This window comes from Chlamydotis macqueenii, chromosome Z, assembly GCF_036417535.1.
Source record: "Chlamydotis macqueenii isolate bChlMac1 chromosome Z, bChlMac1.mat, whole genome shotgun sequence".
NCBI classification, from domain to species: domain Eukaryota; kingdom Metazoa; phylum Chordata; class Aves; order Otidiformes; family Otididae; genus Chlamydotis; species Chlamydotis macqueenii.
This window is the reverse complement of record NC_141593.1, coordinates 40,852,569-40,872,774: the sequence shown is the minus strand read 5'-3', so window position 1 is coordinate 40,872,774 and position 20,206 is coordinate 40,852,569. Positions and strand designations below refer to the sequence as shown.

The 20,206-nt window shown below is 38.6% G+C and overlaps 1 protein-coding gene across 4 annotated transcripts in view; it reads left to right on the top strand.

Annotated features, from left to right (window-relative positions):
- The window catches only part of LOC104483783 (TLE family member 1, transcriptional corepressor), a 75,454-nt gene that overhangs the window by 22,377 nt on the left and 32,871 nt on the right, over nt 1-20,206 (top strand). For 2 of the 4 annotated variants that reach the window (XM_086769988.1, XM_086769989.1), the window contains exons 6-7: nt 478-582; nt 19,863-20,067. In XM_086769988.1, the coding sequence (XP_086626114.1) occupies nt 478-582; nt 19,863-20,067 (310 nt within the window). The remainder of the gene's footprint in view (nt 1-477; nt 583-19,862; nt 20,068-20,206) is intronic. The other 2 variants (XM_086769992.1, XM_086769991.1) reach the window with 2 other exon arrangements.

The following is a 20,206-nucleotide window of genomic DNA, read 5'->3' as shown; positions in this document are numbered from 1 at the left end:
TAGCATATTGTGGGCAGCTGCTGTTGCATTTTGAAGCTTGTTATTTTGGATAGACGTTTTCAAACTCTACAAAGAGCATTTGTAATTTTTGTTGAGTTCAGTGAAGCACATATTTTCCCCTGTTTGAAATCTCAGTAGGTTTTGCTATGTGGGCACAGTGTGTATAAATGTTAAAATTGACACTAGTGTGGAGTCAACATTATCATCCTGTCAGCTCAATTAGAAACTGATTATTCATTTGCCAGAAAATTAATATTGAAATAGCGTGGGGGAAGAGGTGAGCTGGCTGCCTTCAGGGCTCTTGTTTGCTTTTGAACAGATGAGAAATAAGGAACAGTTACGTTTTACCTGCCTAAGATGTCTTGCTTAGGCTTCTGCAGATAAACTGGTTATTCAGGTGTTTGTGATTCTGGTTTGATTTGGTGTGGTCAATACCTTAACACAAATTCCTCCCCATACCCCTACTTCTTTTCATAGCATCAGCAGCAAGTGGCCCAAGCTGTAGAACGTGCCAAACAAGTGACCATGGCCGAACTGAATGCCATCATCGGGGTACGTGGCCTTCCAGGTCTACCTCCTACAGTGTGTATAACTTGCTTTCATATCTTACTGCTTTGCTATTTTAAAAATAAACTTACTGTTTTGATATCTAACATTGTTTTGATACCCAATGTTGCTGAAGTGTTTGCCTTGCTTCACACAGATTTTAGCGGGGATAAAGTTAATAGTTTACTTTGTCAGAACATCATTTTGTGCAGCAATGCTGTACATAGCAAAACTTTTCCTGCAAGAACTATAATGACTAGGAGAGTTGCTTGTTTATTTGTAGATATTGTATGTCATTTAATCTGCTTACCTTTGCCTCTTGCTTTTTGTGATGCTTGAGTTCTTCTTGGAGCCTGTACAACTATTCATTCTTCTTTCTTTCCCTTTCTTCTGAATCTTTCATGAATTTTAAATTAGCAAGCTACTGAAAAGAAACTTCACTTGCTTTTGAAGGACTATTAATTGTCTGACACAGTGTTCTAATAGCCTTTCACCAAGTTTGTGCTTCTAAATATGCTGAAATAAGTTAATACTACTTGCTTGTGACTGGTTGTCAATCACTAGTTATTTGCTTTGTATTAATGAACTTTCTGAACCATACATTCCTTCCACTGCATGAGTTCATTTCCCCTGCCACTAAGTCTAGAATATTTCTCATGTTTTCTGCCCTTCCAGACTAAGTGAAAAAGTAGCCGGAACAAGAACCTGGCCTTTCTGATTTTATTCATATGTGAGCGCCTTGAGCGGATTCAAATTACTCATTTATCAATTTATGTTAATTGCTTGTGAGAAGATGCCCTGCTGGTCTTTATAGTTCTCTCAGACACTTTGTAATGATAATTAGACATGCTGCTGTACGGATTAACAGTGCCATAGTCCAATGACGTCTACAGACAATGGAACCAGTTAATCCATCTGTGCTTAAAATTACATCCCAACTGGAGATGGAAAAAAAAAATAGGAGTGAGAGAGGATTAAAAGAATGAGCCTCAGCTTGAAAACTCTCCTTTCATCAGTTTCTCAATTGCAGATCTGCAGTCGGTTTGCCTGTGGTAAGCTATTGGCAGTCAATTAGGTGAAATAAACTGGGAGGGTGACCTTCATTTCCTTTTAATAGCTTTTCCTCCCTGAAATGGGGAGCTTCAGTGGATTTTCAGCTTAAATTTTATTCAAGCTGCTTTATTACACTTGACAGATTAGCTTTGCATAAACATACCCCCCTCGCTTCAAATCTGTGGTGTTTTTTCCCTTCGTATCAAATTTTGACTGTTACTTAGTTGATTTGCTAATCACATCTTAGAAACCCACACAATTACATCTGTATTTGTCACAATCTCCTCTGTGCTTTGCTTGTGTAATTAATTACTTTATGAATACCTGATTTGATCTTTGAAATACAGCACATGTACGTTTGTGGTATTTGATAAGAAAAGATTAGAGAACTGAACTTTCTTGCATTTTTTAAAATAAATTACTAGTTTAGGATAAAAATTGAATGGAAAACCCTTTTTAATGAACTAGTTTTAAAGACTATTTTATGCAGGAAATGGAAATATGTATTAAAATATGTTTTAAAACATTCTTGCTGGCCTTAGGATAGTCCTACTTAGCTAAACCGAATTTTGTCATGTACCTCTTTAAAGTCTGCACAGTATAGTCTTAAAAGCAATAGGATCTACAAGTACCACATGCAATTAAGAACTTTTGGGGTTGGGTTTTTTTTTGTTGTTTGTTTTTTTTTTTTTGTTTTGTTTTTGTTTTTGTGGGGAGGAGGGGAAGAAACTCTTTGGAAGCAGGAATAGAAGCCTTTACCTTTTCTGTTTTTCTAAATTATCTAAGATTGACCAGAAGATATGCTTTCCTGTGTCTTCTGAGAGATTTCTCAATGATGCCATACAAATCCAAAACTGTGAATGGGGAAATGAGCATGCTGGGCACAAAATTTCTTTGACCATGTAGATGCATGCATATACATAATACTAAAATTAGATGTATGTCACAGTGATCTTTTACAGTCTTATGTGATCAATAATTATCTTGTGCCACACAATAAGTTTCATGCTCTGACATATGCTTGATTTTGTTTGAAAGGGACGGTGTGCATCCTGGAAAATCTGAATAGCATAAAATTGGGTTGACAATTCAGTGGACCTTTGCTCCCCCTCACTGAGCACGCAGCATGTCAAGCCCTCTCCCCAGAGGGGAGGACACATCAGAAGCCTGTCTGTTCCTACAAGCAGCAGCTGCACCGATAGTGAGCATGGCCCAGTTTGATAGCAGCTGTCAGTATTGTTCAGGGACCCAACTTAGTGTAAAGAACAATGGAAGGGCCATGCTGTTAAAGTTCAGTGTCTTTCAAGATAAGAAAAGAAATAGTAATTTAACGGTTTAGACATCTATTATGAGCGTGAAAGATCATGAAACTTCTTTTCAGGTTGCAAATGGGCTGGAGCAATCCGTAACAGTAGAAGATGCAATCGAGTAGCCTCTGGCATAATACTACTGAGAATACTTACATACTATAAATTTTGAAGATAGGAGGAAATTTTAATTTTTCTAGCTGATGTTCATTTGCGTAGTTTCTCTTGATTAGATAAAATCTGCATTTTTGTCAGTTTGTTTTTCCCCCCTCTTTCCTTTGTCTTTATGGGCCATTGTTTCCTGACACTCAGTGATTCAAGAGTTTCCCCAGCTGGCTTGCCTGAGTTAGAGCAATTCCTGATGCTTCTAGGCCATATGTCAATTCTGGAAGCGAACAAATCCTTTAATTGGTGGGAACGAGTTTTTGAAATACAAAATGATTTTTAACTACCTTTATTTTATAATTTTTTAAGATTTCCAGCTGAAAAAGTGGAAGCCTGTTAGAGGACAGACTGTGAAGATGGAGACTTGTAGTCTCATGGGATGGAGATTTTTCAGAGAATTTACCTACAAAATCAAAAGCCAGGCTTTGGAGTTTGTGTATATTAAGCACGAATGAAAGAATGAATGAGTTGACACTTTTTTTTAAAAAAAAACCAAAAAACAAAGTAATATAGTTGGACTCTGTAAGCTTCTAAGGAGTGCTAATCCTCTGTGGTGATTAAAAATTATTCCTTCAGGAAAGAACTGTGGATGATATTTGATTAAGTCGCACCTCTGGCCTTATACTTTTTCTGCATGTTCTTGAAGGCTTTAGCTTAGAGCCATGGGGTAGTAGTATGGCTAAGTAGCCTCCTTACTAGTTTTTTTTAAGTGACAGCATTTAATTTTTGTTATATTAAAATTGAGTGAAGTTGAGTGAGTTTTGCTAAATAGGTAAAAACAAAACAAACTTTTGACTTAATTTAAGTGAACCTGTTAACTCCTTGGCACTGCTGCAGCTGCAGGCAATGCCCACATTTGGGGTTAAGGGAGGATCCAGATCATAGTATGACAGAATTAGGTAGATTATCATGGTTTACCAAACCAGTTGGGTTTTTTTTTTTTGAGAGAGATATGATCTGGCTGGAAAATCAAAGGTACTTGAAGTTTATAGTAGGAAGTATAAGGGACAGTTAAACTAGCCTATTTAGATGTAAACAATGAAATATTTGTTAGATTTCAAATGAATAAAGTAGGTAGGTTTTATGTGTAGAATATACAAAGATCTGAGTGTGAAATATAAGCAGGAAGCTGGAATCTTTTTTGGCATTGCATTTGAGATGAACGATTTCAGTTTACCACAAAGTAGCCAGATATGTCTTATTTTTCATTTTGAGTTGGGTTGCTAATGGTTCTGTGAAATACATGTCCTTTGGATTGACAGCACTCTTGAGACAGATTGAGTTGTAGACCTCCGAGAGGCCTCTCCACTGTTGCATGAGGTGATTGGCTAAAGGATTAGCAAGATGTGGGATTATTTTTTTTCTCTTGGCTGTGGTTGCCAGCTATCTCTGGGATTGTAGTGTGTGAAGCTTAAGAGGATGAGGTTAACCTCCTGAGGGTTTATTCTTATGAGTGTGTAGTTAATCCTTAGAAAGCCTATAAATAACTAGGCTGTATGTTTCATTATAAAATAGAAACACAGACTAGAGCAGAAATGAATGCAGAACTTAGTGCAAGGAAGGAGCTAAGCAGCTGTAGCATTACTTTAGATCCTCCTCAGCCATTATCTGCATTATGTGCTGAGAGAGGGGAAATTGCCTAGTTCTTTTAAATTAAATAAAATGAGATCTACTGAGTACAAGACACTGTCCTCACTTTTAACATAAAGTAGGTAACTCCAAGTCTAAACTCCAGCAATAGGAAGTTTATTGTGTGGCAACGTCCTGTGTTATCCTTCATATTTTACTTCTTTAAAATATGTAGAAACTGTTATTACATTATAGGATTCTGTCATGGAAGGTGCTTTTTAGAAGACAAAGGCTCTGTACTTGTAAACTAAGTTTGAAATAGGTAGCAAATGAAGGTATTTGTCAGCATCACAGTTGGTGTTCTCAAAATACCAGTCCCCTCAAAATGGTCAGATTTTTTAGTCCACTAGGTTTTGAGGAAAAATAAGAAAACATTGGTGACATGTATTGACATTTTGTCCTGCTCAAAACAGAAAAATCTGAGAGAAGGTGTGTAAAATGTGAATGAACAGCATTAACCAAAGTTGATTTCCACTTGACCTCCGTGCACTCTGTACGGATGGGGAAATGGAGGACCTTGGAGCAGCAATGTAGAGGAGTGTAGTGTCTAAATGAGACAATAATTTCCTACAGAAGAAGATACTCTCAGTCATTCTGAAGAGGGAAAGATTGTATCCAAAAGTCAAATGTAATTGATTTGCGGGCCAGGCCTCCCTTATCTTGCAAGGTTTCATATGTGGGCAGATAGAAAAAGCTGCATCTTGGATCTTGTCCAAAAAGAAAAACAAAAGATCTTTAGGTGGCTTTCTCATCTAGATATAATAGCTAAGCTACAAGTCAAAAGTGAGACCACATATATGGTTAAAAATTTGTAAAGCTAAACAGCTTTCAAGAAAGGGAGTGAAAGGGAGATGGTTGGAAAAAATGTGGTTAGTTGGAGCTCAAACCTTAAGATAACGCAACCACAAATGCAGAGGGAAGGTGGATTCTGATTATATGAGCATGTGGGGTACTGACAGTGAGTTGGTACCACTTGCTAGATTACTGTCTACAGAGCAGATACTGGGGATATGGGATGCACATTTTGAATGGTGTAGAGCTGTAAGTTGGTCTGTTTTGCAGCAGGAGAGAGGTGCAAGGGGGGACCGGTAAAATTAGAAATGTGTGACAATAGTAAACAGAAGACCAGAAAAGTCAATGGCGAATGTGGTTTCAGGAAGGGTTAGATAGATAGAAGGAGAGGAGATTGATACACTAGAAGAGGTGATTATTTTTTTTTTTTGTGAACATGGCTCCAAATGGGTTCTGTTAAACAGACTTGTTTGGAATAAATAGTTTTGGTGAAATGGAAAGGACTAGAGTTGGGTCAAAATGCTGGAATAGTACAGTTCAAGGCAAGGATGTACAGAGAGTGTGTTCAGTGAGCTTTAATAAAAAGAATATGGAAGGTCTACCAGAAAGATAAAATGTGAGTTAGGGCTGGGTTTGCTTTTGAAAGGTGATTGAGGAGGAGCATCAAAAAATGTGTGTGTGTGTATATGTATATATATGTTACTGGCACCAAAGGGAAGGTTACTGAATCCCAGAGGAAAGGATTACTTGAGTGATTCAAGCGTATGCAGGCAGAATAGCTTTCCACTTTTTAAGATGGTTTTTGTGACTATTACCCTATTTCCCTAAGTTATCAAGGAAGTTAAAGGAGACAAACTGAAGAGATTAGCATACTTTCTTCTCTCTTACAAATGTCAGCTTTGCATTCATACTTGAAGTGAGACAAGTGGGGAAACCAGAGTAGGTGAAGTGTCAGTAGGCTGAGATAAAAATACGTGACCTTCAGTGCTTCTCTTGAAAAAAAGTCTGAGATATAGTAGGTTTGGAGGAGGAAGGAGTCAGATGGCAAGAAGGAATTGGTTGGCCCAGACAAAAAAAAAACTCAACTGAAACTGCACATGAGGTGAAATCAAATGCAAAGAAGTTAGTTGAGTAAGGATGGAGCAAAGCATGTTCATGGAGTTGTCCTGCAACATGAGTAAGAATAGAGAAAGGTGTTGGGAGTTTGTGTTTAGTGATGTAAAGGTGTAAGTTGGACTACGTTGTGGTAGGAGAGAGGTGCAAATAATGAAGCATACAGATCTAAAAGGAACTAAGGTCTAGTTTTGAGAAGCAAACACTGATACACCGAGGTGAGCTAACTGTGAATGTCCCGATGGGAGTAGTGTGGACTGCGCAGGGAGAATATACCTGTAACAGGTATATTCTGTGACAGAGATGGAGTCAGGGGGTGGAGGAAAGTGCAGAGAGGTAGGTGCAGAGGGATTGGAGGAAGATACAGGGGAACACAAGTGTTGTAAATATTAAACATTGGAAATGTGCAAGAAGACACCAACCCACGATGTTTTTCATGGGGGAAGAGCAAGGCAAATTGTTGAGGTAAGGAGCTGTGTGGAAGGACTGGAAGAGATAGGAGAGAAGCTTGCTTTCCTTGTTCTTGTGCAGAGCAAGACTAGCATAGGCATTTAGGATAACTTTAGGAAATAGCAAAGGCAGTTTGTAGAGGAGTTTGCTGTAACTCTTCAATATGCTGAAGAGTTTGTATCAACTGCAGGATTCCTGGTATCTGGTAAGTGCATTATTTTTTCTTTTTTTTTTTTCAGAGTACTCGCTGAACTACTAAGGCTGCTGTCTCATATAACACTCTTGAGAATGTCCAGTACTGGTTTTAGAAGTGCTGGCTAACTGTAGCTTTTAAAATTGAATACTTACAAGCAGTAGTATTGAGGTAGTAAAAGCAAGGATTAGCAAAAGGAGATTACTCAAATGCATGTTAGGAAGTTATTTTCATTTGGTAGGTGGAACTCATTTCAGAATGTGTAGGAAATTTCCAGGAATCTGATCTGCGGCTTGGAACAGCAAATAAAAATCAGTGTAATGCTGTTCTTATGACTGTCATATTTTTCATTCTTTGATATCTCTAAAGTATTTTTGTAGTTGGTAGTTGGGACAAAAGAGTTATGAGCATAATTTAAAATACCATATTTCACTTACATGTTTTAATTTACCAAAAAGCCTTTTTGCTCCATCATTACTATCTTCATGTTTAGCAAGATTTAAATTTCTGGAAGCTAAGAGAGCTTGGAAAGAAAATAAATACTTTGTAAGATAATCATATGTCAATAATAAAACCCCCTAGAGTAGTATCTTTAAGTGATTTCCAAATTGGTGCATGCTTGAACTAGTTGGTTTTGGCTGCTGTAGCAGCAGCAGCATGCTTTTGAAGTGTCGTTGGATGGTAATGGCATGCTAACAGTAGCTAAAAAGGCAAATATGTAGATTTGAGGTTACAAGGTGAGTAATATTAGGAATTTATGGTTGCCCCAGAAAAATAATGTGCTGGCAATTTCTGCAGACCAGAAGCAATGTGTGCTGACAGCTTCGTTCTAGAGACTTAAGGCTTGCGTCGAAGTCTTCAAAGAAAGCAATATGTATTTGTCGAAAATTAAAGAAGAGCTTTGTTCTCAGACTGACTTACACTGACAGTGACCAGAAGAATGTCACTGGTTTTAGAAAACCAGCTTTTGTCTTGTCTGGACCAAGAGAATTTAAGGTCGTCTTTTGTGGTTTTTAGAATGTGGTTTTGCATTTGTTACTTTCCTCTAGAGTCTGGGAAGTCCTTTGGTGAAGACATGTTTTCCTCTGCAAGGATTTTTTTTTTTTTTTTCCATTTTGACTCTGACTCTGCCCCTGCACTCCCTCCTGCCTTGTGGCATCTGTGCTTTATAAAGGCTTCTCTGGTTCCTCCATTGTTGGATTATCTTCCTTCAGCTTTCCTGTTTGTACCTTATTTCTTCAGAATTTAGCCTAAAGAAAAAAACCTCAACATTATTTAACCTAAGGAAAAAAAAAGCCATTATTAATACAAGAACCTTTAAAATTTGCTGTTCTGACTTGGTTCTGTACTGTTTGAGACTGGAACTATTCTTAAGCCAGCCATGTAATATGTATTTTAGAAGAATAGCTATTGATGAAAAAGTGATACATACAAACACACAGAAGAACTTTTATATTTTTTATACAAAAGTGTAAAATTGCTGTATAGATGTAATATATACAGAATAATATGTATAATATTTAACATAGTATCTAACAATATAAGTGATATATTATATTAAGATAGAAAATACATCCCTGTGTATATATGATATATAAAACATTACATGTGTGCATATATACATATAAGGTTATATTAGCTAAATGGCTTCTTTAGTTTGTGGGCTCCTTGTTGTGTTGCCAGTGTAGCTGCTGATACAAGCACTAGCCGTGCTTCAATGGTCTGCACTTGGTGCAAGCTACTAAGTTTTAGGTTGACTTACAATGCCTAAAAGTGTGGAGGATGGAGGAAAACCCTTCTTTTCTGTTGGCAAAAGCACTTATATGGATGCAGCTACGCCAGCGGAGTGCTAATGCACCTTGGGGAGAAGATGCTGCTGAACTGGAAGAATTTCATCTGCTGGCAATATCCTGTGTCCTCACTGCAGGGCTCTGCTGGTGTGGGACGATGTGCAGAGGCTCCACAGCATAGCTAGGCTGCGAGTGCAGACCTACTCTTGTGAAAATGCCAGTAATGCTGGCAGTACTGTATAATTATTCCTTCCATGTCAATGGGATGTTAAAAATCTTGTAATTTAACAATTATCACTAAACTTTTGTTAAATAGTTAATTGCTGATCAGTGTGGCAGAAAAACAGCTGATGTGCTCATTCACTGGGTGTGATGACAAATCCTTTGGGTGAGGTCACCCAGATCTGTCATTACTGTTCACAAGAGTGATCTTTTTGAAGAGCCCTGAAGTGTAATATCTCTTTATCCTTCTAATTCTGGTGCCTGGGCTTGCCATCCAAAATGCCAGAAGGAAGGGCAGAGAAACCTAGCTGTTTAAAGTGAGACAGAAAGGCATGGTGAAGATTAGAGTTGCTGCTCAATATAGTGCTGTGGAAAAGAGGGTGCTCCCCTCTCCGTTGCAGTCCATATGTCTGCAATCTGTAATGGTGAGGCAGGAACTAATTGACAGTTAATAAGCTACTCTTGGAAATTATTTTTATATTTGCATTATATTGGGGAGCATTGAAGATCTGTTTCTCAGTTCTATGGCTGTAAAGCTAACTACAGTATTAAAATTTAAAAATGGGATCTTGTGAGTCAACAAAAGTACTGTGTGTGTACTTGTAGGTAGGCTAGGTCTGGCTATGTAATTCAAATTGATAGCAACCCAAGCCTTTCTCATGTTGAGAGACTTAATTTTACTCATTTAAAAAAAATCCTCATGAAATACAGAACATATTCTAAAATACAAGCTAAAGAAAATATTTAGTATTTGTTTTATATAAGGATTTTAAAGAGCTCTCAAAAAAATCCTGCTGTAGTAATGAAAAATCGAACTGAAGGGTTTTGCTAGGTAGATGCAGGCTTCAGTATAACTGCTCTGACCCTTGTTGGCTGTCAGTTGCCTTCCGTGAGCTCTTTGGAGGTGACCTATGTACATCGGTGGGTTGCTGGCCCTGTGTTAGGATCTATGTTCTCTTCCTGTATTGCAGTTTTTCTGTGGAATCACTTTTCTCTTGAACTTGAGTGCCAATCAATAAATATATATTTTTGTTTCAGTGTGGCAGCTTCATGACTGCAACTAGTTTTAATTTCTTTTTTAGAGAAGAACTTCTAGCCTAATAGAGCAAGTATATGGGGAATTATGCTTGTATGTTTATGCTAACTTTGCTTACTTACCGCTGGCCAGGTTTAGTATTCTGTGGCAAAACTGTGTAGCATACATTTGTAGAAATACATTTTATGGTGAAACAGGCGTGCATGAGTGTAAAAGTGTAGTGAGATCACTAGAGCATGAAGTGGTCTTTTTAATTTTCATAAGCCAGTTGAAGTCAGCATTGCTTTTCCTATTTTGAGTTTTCTGAAGAACAAAAAGGAGACAAGACTTGGATTCTTAAAGGAAGATTCCATAGTAGAGGACAAAGTGAATTATGAAAAGGGGGGAAATAACATGAGGAGGAAATCAAGTGACCCAGTAGGAAAGGAGTTAAGAAAGGAAAACAGATAAAAGACTCTTAATTGAGAACTATAAACTTTATGTTGTTTTATAGTAGCTTCATGGAGTGTTTTGGACATGCTGAAGGTGTTATATCTGATTTTTTTAATAGATAAGGTGTCAGAATGGCTTAGTTTGTTAGTGTTCTTATAATCGCTGTATTAGTAAAGCAGTGAAATAGAACTACTCAGCCTTATTTCATTTTTCCTTAGAGATGAAGTTAATTTGTGAAATTGTGAGAAAAGGACTACTAGGCAGGGGAAGCTACCCTTATCCTAGCGTAACACCAGTTTTCTGGTTTATGTGAGGCAATTTATGCAACTCCATAGTCCTTCAAAAAAGTTGATGTGCAATTGAGAGTTATTAGTGTGGTCTCTGTTGTTTGAACAAGTGGAAACAGGAATTGTGAAAAACTTTGAAGAAACTTCTGTTCAGAAATTTAACATTAGTTTAAAGCTGAGTAGAGAATAATAGCAAAGAAGAAACTTAAGATAACTTTTTAATCTTTCTGACTTTCATATTTGCATTCTGACATCAATTCTCTACATAGTAAGAAGTTTGAGGTTTTTTAGGGGGAGGAGTGGAAAATAAATAGCAAGATGTAAGATGCTATCCTATTCATCTTCTGTAATAAAGCATGAAAAGGAACAGAATTTTTCCCATAAGACATTTGGGTCTTTAAATAATCATGCTGCTTGCACACAAATTTTATATGTATAAAATATGTCTTTGGATAGCTTTTGCCAATGCTGTCCTTCTATGGACTTAAATCTCTGTAGTACAATGACATTTCACGTGGTTTATAGATGGAAGAGGCTTACTGAAGACACTATTTCATTGTTCTGAAGGGACATTATTTTCCTGCACCCAACGCACTGTGGCTTGTTCACATAATGGATAGTTTTCAAATAACTTCTACAAAGCTACAAAGGCTCCATTCTTGGCTCATGAGCTAGAGATGCAGTGGTGGGCACTTCCAAGTTTGTCTGGTATAGTGTATCTTCTTACTTAACAGAAAAAAAAATGCATTTAGAAGAAGAGGAAGTAAGGAAACCAAATGAACCAAAATAAACACAGATCTTTCAAAGGAATTAGATATGAAATTAGACAATGATACTAGTAGATGACTGATTTTTCTAAAACATGTTTAACAGGGAGAATATAGTAAGCAGTAACAACTGCAGAATCACACAGGATGCCTGAGGTTAGAAGGAACTCCTGGAGGTCATCTGGTCAACCCCCCTGCTCAAGCAGGACCACCTACAGCTGGTTGCGCAGAACCATGTTTGTATGGCAAACCATGTTTGTATCTCCGAGGATGGAGACTCAGCAACCTCTGTCAGTGCTCACTCACCATCACAATAAAAGAAGTGTTTTCTGATGTTCAGGAGGAATCTCCCATGATTCAATTTGTGCCCACTGCCTCTTCCCCTATCGTTGGACCATCCAACAATGGGTTGCAAAGATGGTTAAGGGGCTGGAGAATTTTGTTTATAAGGACAGACTGAGAGAGCTGGGACTGTTTAACCTTTTCTAGGCCCATTGTTGGATGCTCTCGAGAACATCCATGTCTCTCTTGTATGGGGAAGCCCAGAACTGGACATGATATTCTGGGTGTATCCACAACAGTGATTAGTAGAGGGGAAGGATCACCTCCCTTGACCTGCTGGCAATACTTTGTTTAATGCAGCCCAGGATGCCATTCACCTGCTTTGCCACAAGGACTCATTGCTAGCTCCACTTCAACTTGGTGTCTGCCAGGACTCCCAGACCCTTTTCTGCAAAGCTGCTTTTCCAGCCTGTATTGGGTGCATGGGATTATTCTGGTGCAAGACTTTTGCACTTCCCTTTGTTGAAGTTTGTGAGATTTTTTTCAGCCTGTTGAGGTCCGTTTGGATGGTAACACAGCCACCTGATGTATCAGCCACCTCTCCCAGTTTTGTCATCAGCAAAAGAAAGCAAACTCTGACATTAGTTCTGCACATTGCTGCTATGGTACTGAAAATTAGGGTTTAAATAGGTCAAAAGGAAGTGTCTTGCAGGGACTGCTAACATGCTTTGTGATTAGTTAGTCTAATAGTGATATTATCAAGGAAAAAGAAATTCAAAAGCACTGAAGAGGAAATACAGCTTCTGCAGCTAAAGCAAAGTTAGAAAAAGTTAGAAAATGGAGCGGTAAGCGATTTGTATTGGGTAGCTCATATATCGGTCTATTCACCTACCTTAAAATAGTAGAATGGTTTGAATTGGAAAAGACCTTTAAAGATCAAGTCCAACGCCCCTGCCGTGGGCAGGGACATCTTTCACTGGATCACTTTGAACACTTCCAGGCATAGGGCATCTATGACTTCTCTGAGCAACCTGTTCCAGTGTCTCACCACTTGCACTGTAGGAAATTTCTTCCTTATGTCCAATCTGAACCTACAGTCTTTCAGTTTAAAACTGTTGCCCCTTGTCCTGTCACTACAGGCGCTCGTAAAAAGTCTCTCTCCATCTTTCTTGTAGGCTTACTTTATATATTGAAACACCACAGTAAGGTGTCCCCAGAGCCTTTTCTTCTCCAGGCTGAGCAACGCCAGCTCTCCAGCCTTTCTTTGCAGGAGAGGTGTTTGAGTCCCTTCTGGTCATTTTTGTGACAGTCCTCTGGACCTGTTCTAACAGGTCCATATCTGTATTGTACTGTAGACCCAAGAACTGGATGCAGTGCTCCGGGTAGGAGTCTTATGATAGTGGAGTAAAGGGGAGAATCACCTCCCTTGAACTGCTGGCCATGCTTCTTTTGATGTAGCCCAGGATATGATTGGCTTTCTGGGATGGAAGTGCATGTTGTGGGCTCATGTCCAATTTTTTTTTATCCACCAGTATCCCCAGGTCCTTCTCTGCAGGGCTGCTCTCAATCCATTCATCTTCCCATTTGTACTAATACTGGAGATTGCCCCAACCCATGTGCAGGACCTTACACTTGGCCGTGTTGAACCTCATGAGGTTTGCATGGGCCTACTCCTCAGGTCTGTCAAAGTCTTATCTGCATGGCATCCCTTCCCTCAAGTCAATAAACTGTACTATTCCGCTTGCTGTCATCTGCATACTTGCTGAGGATGCATTCAGTCCCTTTAGCTATGTCGTTGATGAAGTTACTGAATAGTTTTGATCGCATTGTGGACCCTTGAGGAACACCACTGGTTACTGATTTCCACAGGGAGGTTGAGCCATTGACTTACTGGATTGAGTCACATTGAATCTTTGAATGTGGTCATCCATCTAGTTCCTCATCTGTCTAACAATCCATCCATCAACCCCATATCTCTCTAATTGAATGGCAAGAGTGTTGTGAGGGACTGTATCAAAGGTATTCCAGTAGTCTTGGTAGATTATATCTGTAGCTCTTCCCTTGTCCGCTGATGCCGTCACTTCACTGTAGAAGAATGTGGACGTATCCTTAAGGGAGGTTGTTTGTTGTCTTGCAATAAGTTCTTCCTTGTAGCTGAAATACTCTTTTTTTTTTTTTTTTTTAAAGTACCTACAGAAACTTAAATGCAAGTATTAATTAGTGGTTTATACTGTCTAATGAGTTTACTTCTGCTACACTTGACTGTTGGTAGTGTGGATAGTGTTTTGGTTTTTTTTTTTAGAATAAGAGAGAAGACTAGATCTGACAGGAGCATAATCTTGAGCGGTTTCCTTTTTTGGAAGGTAACATTTGCAATGCTGGCTTTAAGAATATTTCTATAAACAGCGAGGGAGGGTGTCACTTGGTTGGCTAGATGTATGTGCTCATTGTCCCTTATATATTCATTGGCCATAGCCATTTGATGCAGGCTCTCACTTCCTTCTGCTACTTAAACAAGCCAATAAAAACCCTGAAGATTTCCCCTTTGGGAAGGGGGGGAATATAGCAATGAAATTGAACACAGTAATACATGTTTTCCTCTCATGTCTTTCTGCCTGCCTGAGTTTAACAAAATCACATTCCTTCAATTTTACAGAAGTTGACATGAAATAGTGCCCTTTACATTTTAGGTCTCTAAATGACTCTTGTGCTTGCCAGATATTTTTTCAGAACACTTCCATGGAGCTTGGGGGAATCTGTTGATAGTATCACTGGTGCTAGAACTGATAAGGTTTTTGAAAACTTTTTCTGCTCTCAGGTGTTTATTTAGAAGAGCACAAGAGAAGACAGCTATTATAATTTGGTACCAGGTATAACTTATTTTCTGCTGTTCATGTATTATCACATCAGAATTTTTAATTCAGTGCTTTTTAACACATACTGAATAGTATATCACACATCTGTTTAAGAACAGAAGAATGCTGTATCTGTTTAATGCTAGGGATAAAAGCCAAAATTTTTAAGTAAGCCATAGGTGTTTGTGACCTCCACAGAGCTATATTAAGGTGGGAAGTGGGATTGTAGGAGCTCATGCTCTATCTTGATAAGCAAGGACTGTAAAAGAGATATGTCATTGTTTATGTATAGGAAATCTGTTTCACTAAGATTTACTAACTCCATCTCTGGAAGTCCCTGGCAGAGATTGAAAATTAATTCCAAATTTTAAGTCCTAGTTAAAGAGGTCTTTATATCTGGAACTTGCCTAGGATATCAGAGGTGAAAAAGTGTACTGCCTTTAAAATTGTTAGGAGGTGCTTGCTCAGAGAAGCAAGTGGTATGTTTTTCATATGTTGATTTTTTGGGTCTTTGCAATCTTGTTAGAGGGATCCTGGGAAAAAAAAATTGAGGCAATAAAACCTACATCTAGACAGTGCAGTAAGCTGAATTTGTCATTACTTTTCTCCCTTTGCAAATATGAAGAACTTCTGTTTTTGCAGCAAAATGGTGGGTGAACTGCTGATGCTTTTAAAATCACTGCTATGGTTAATTATTTCAGTGCAGTCACTGATTTATGCATCATTGCACTTTTCTCTACCTTCCTACTTCCATCTGAAAGTGGACACAGCCCTTGCTCTACAAGTAATGATAATAATTGGTAGTAAGACAGACCTGTTACTCATCCTTTTTTGAGCACATTTCTTATGGCAGGTGTCTAGTTTTTAATTAACTGCTAATGAATATGCCTAGTAGACCATGATACTGCTGCCAACTTATTCCATTTTATATCTCACTGCTGCTAAGCTCTTAAAAGGTGACAGAGCAGGCATTAGTGTCTTTGAAGTGACAGGAAAGTGATTATATGCATAACATAATTGTTTCTAGGATCTACTATGGCAAATGTCTAGTTACTAAATACATCTGGTGATTGCCGCTGTTATCCATCTCCCTGGTCTTTCTTTTCTTCCTTTCTGTGCAGCACATACTCCCTTTCCCCCTTCTAGAAAGAATGCAGTATACATTTAACAATTCAAGTTTTTTAAATAAAAGAGCATGAACTTCTGGAAAGGATCATCTTTATCTATGTGGTAGGGAGAACTTTAAACCTGTTATGAATAACTAGTATATAAACAGTAAATCAATATACTTCAGTCTTAAACAACAGTGAGCCTTAGATAATATTAAATCACAGTATACCTTTGTTGGCTTAAAAGACCACAATCGGTCTTAAGTCTGTTTAACATAGTTGGGTATTTAAGCATCTTTGGGTGCCATTTTTCCTCTGCTGCCCTCAGTAACCATTTTGCAAAGCTCTTAAGATGTTATGCACAGTGATGCATTCCCACTTAGAGCTCTCATATTCCATTCTACACCTTACACTGGGCATTGCTCCCCTCTGTTTGTATGCAGTCCTGTCAGAGAAACAGGACATAGCCCTTCATGTCCTGTGCTTTCACCTTCAGAATCTGTTAGGGATTAATCTGTTCCTCATTTCTGGGAGGCATTGCTGTGTGTAGGCTACAAAGCAAAGCCAGGGAAATTGTAGGTAATACATCTCTAACAGTTGGATTTCTAAAAACGTTTAGCTATGCTTCCTGAAGTCATGTAGGTTAACTTGTTTGCTAATTAAACCAAGCAAGAGAGGCATGAATAAAGGGAATTTTCACAGGCTTCCTGAAGGGATAGGGACAAGAATGGAAACAATTTAACTTCATTTCCCTGTTTTGACCTTCCCATGCCCACACTGTGAAAGATGCTAATTTGAGCTCACTGTTGGAGAGGAGAGGAGATTTTTCTCCATGAAAACAATTTGGAAGGCATAAATCACTTTTTGTTCTTAGCCAATTGCACAGCACAACGAGGTAATCCAGTGTGATAGTGCAGCTGGGGACAAGTAAGACCAGTGCCATGCATGCGGTACAGTACTGCTGTGTATGTTGTCTCATGGCTAGAGTGCAGATGACTGACCTGGCTTAAGTGGTCAACCAGGAAGGAAATGTCTAAAATGCCATCTCTCTGAAAGAGCCTGCCAAAACATCAGATTATCTCTTGGTTTGAGGAAGCATGCTAGAAACTCAATAAAGTCTGTAAGAAGAGAGATGTCCTGTTGTTGTTTAGAGGCTGGGTCACAAAACCAAAAAAAAAAACCAACCCAAACCTGCAGTCCTGTCAGACTTAACAGTGTGCTTTACTGATACTTCTTCAGTTAAATTAAGTTTCATGTGATGGTTTAGCCCAAATTACCACACAGTTTCTCGTTCACCTTCCCCCTCCCCAGCGGGATGGGGGAGAGAATTGGGAAGGAAGGACAACTCGTGGGTTGAGATGAAGACAATTTAATAAATAACAGGGGAAAATTACAATAATAACAGAATATAAGGATATTAAAATATACAAAATGAACAATATATGTTTTCTCACCACACGATGTCCCAATGACTGATACAGCCCGTCCCGAGCAGTGATCACAGAAGACAAAACTGAGCAGCAAGCAAAGGAGCAAAGGGGAGCCAGCGAGGTAGAGGGAACGATGCCAGCAAAATGAGCAGGAAAGATGGATGCCAGGAAGGCAGATACCCACCCTGGCCTGCCTCCACTTATATACTGAGCATGACATTTATGGCATGGAATACTCTCTTTGGCCAGTTTGGGTCAATTATTCTGTCTTTCTCCCAGCTTCCTGAACCTGCACATTAACGAGACTTGGAAAGCAGGACAGTGTCCTTGGTCTCATTCACAACAACTCATATTATCAGGGTGTTTATCAACATTCTTCACACACAAAATCCAAAATACCAGCTACTGAGAGGAAAAATTAACTCCATCCCTGCCAAAACCAGGACATTTCACTAGCAATAGCTACTTGATTTTGTAGAAGGTGGTCTACTGCTTTAACTACTTCACATAAAAATAGCTGTTAGTACTTTTTTCGAAATGTTGCTTTTTGGATTGTTGTAAACACATTAAAATAGAAGAATAAGAACTACATTTCTCTTGCCTTGCTTTTTAAACATACCAAAAAGTTAGCAAGAATAGTGGTCAAATATACCTGTCACAGAGAAGACTAGCAAGGCTGTTTTTTGCAGCATGTGGAAAGAAATTCCTGATACATGGGAGTGAGAAAGATTTGGTAAAACTGTGGCTTTATAGAAATGACTAAAGGGATTATGGTGGCCAATTTTATGATTTGTCTTGTGTATCTAAAACAAGTAAATGATGACTGCTTTACAGTTGGGGCAGCAGAAAAGTGAAAGATTAGCAATTCCAGTCCAGAGTTCTTCAGTGTTAGTCACTTACGTCTACATAAACTTAAAAAAAAACAGCTCAAGGTATATCTTGGGATGGGGTTATAAGAAAGGAAAGTGTAGGGGTGTAGTAGTTCTCTAAATAGTAATAAATTAAGTCCTTCATATACTAGTAGATGTTATGCAGGTATTGTTGACAGTTTGTCTTGAAGAGTTTTGAGACCTGTGGAAGCAGATAAATATTTTTGGATTATTTTGAATTGAGTTATTTTGGAGTAACTTATGAAATATTGTGAGCTTTGGTATAGGTATGATTTCAGTAGCTGACAGCAGTACTGTAACAATTTTGCCTGCTCTTACAGGACCACTGGCATTCACCAGGTCAAACTCTCATGTCTAGCCGAGCTCATCCTGTTCAGACATTTGCTTATCTGTCTTCTCTTTGATCCCATGAATTGGGTGGTACGCTAGCTTTTTTCATGGTGTCTACCTTCAGCAGAGGGATGGTGGAGCGTGGCCAAGGTGGAGAGGTTTGTTCTGTCTTCTGTTCATATGCCCAGGCACAAGAAAGCAGGCAAGAGGCAGAAAATCTGTTTACCCGTAGCAGACTAAAGGGGAGCTATGACTAAGCTAAAGGTGTTTTGAAGCTTGATTTCCTAAATAAATCTGTGCTGAGCATTTTGGACAAATTAAATGGTTAGATGAACTTGGAAGATATTAGTAAAACCATAACGGCTTTAACTAGAAAATATCTTAATATTTAAACTATGGGGAAGTCATTCCACTCTAAGGACTCTGTTTCTAAAATTGCTTACAAGTTATTTTGCCAGATTGGTTGCAGGGTTGTATGTCCACTCGTTATGATATTGATCTTGCAAGCTGCTTTTGAAACAGATAAAGGTATTTCAATTCGTTAATACCATGTTTCTTGTTGGGAATTCCATGACCTTGCTGATGCTATCTGGCCTACCTGGATTTTAAGATCAAAGTTGGTTCCTAAACACAGCATTAATTCCTGAATATTTTTTTTTCAAAAGCTTGGCTAGAATAACATATAAATTTAACTATACTAAATATGAAATTGAGTAGTGTCTTTTAGGTTTTTTAATATTCAAAATAGAAACCTACTTACTGTTTCCAAACTGGGGAGGAGAGGATGATGAGTTTAAATCAGTCTAGCCAGTGAAACTTGTTGGAAAGGAAAGGATATTCAGTCCTTCCGCTGCCACTGTTTGTTTGTCACCAGTGATACTGTGGCAGAGGCAGTAGCTGCCCAAAACAACTTACAGTAGTTGAACCTGTTCCTCAGGCTGCAGAACAAGTATCCAGCTAGCCTTTTTAGGTTAATGGGACATGAGCAGAGCTGTCCACAGACAGCACAATACAATGCATTATGTATAATGTCGTGGAATAAAGAGGAGAGGCTAGATTTAAAACAAACAAATGAAAGAAAATCCACTGTTGTTTCTCAGTAATTAACCAAACTTCTCCCTTCTCCTTCCCAAACTGTGTGCTACGTATTGTTCTTCTGGGGATGATGGTACCTCTGGGAACAGCAGCAGCAGTTGCAGGCTCAACATCTCTCCCATGGCCATGGACCTCCTGTGCCTCTAACACCACATCCATCAGGACTCCAGCCTCCAGGAATCCCTCCACTTGGAAGCAGTGCTGGCCTTCTTGCCCTTTCTAGTGCTTTGGGTGGGCAGTCTCACTTGGCAATAAAAGATGACAAGAAGCATCACGATGCAGAACACCACAGAGGTGAGAGGCATGGCAGGCCTGATTAGGACACTGTCAGATTTGCACATTGCTGCAAATTATGTGCATCTCTAAAGAATTCAAGTTATATAGAATGAGAGAATACTGTTTAAAACTTAAAAATGTCTGCACATATATCACT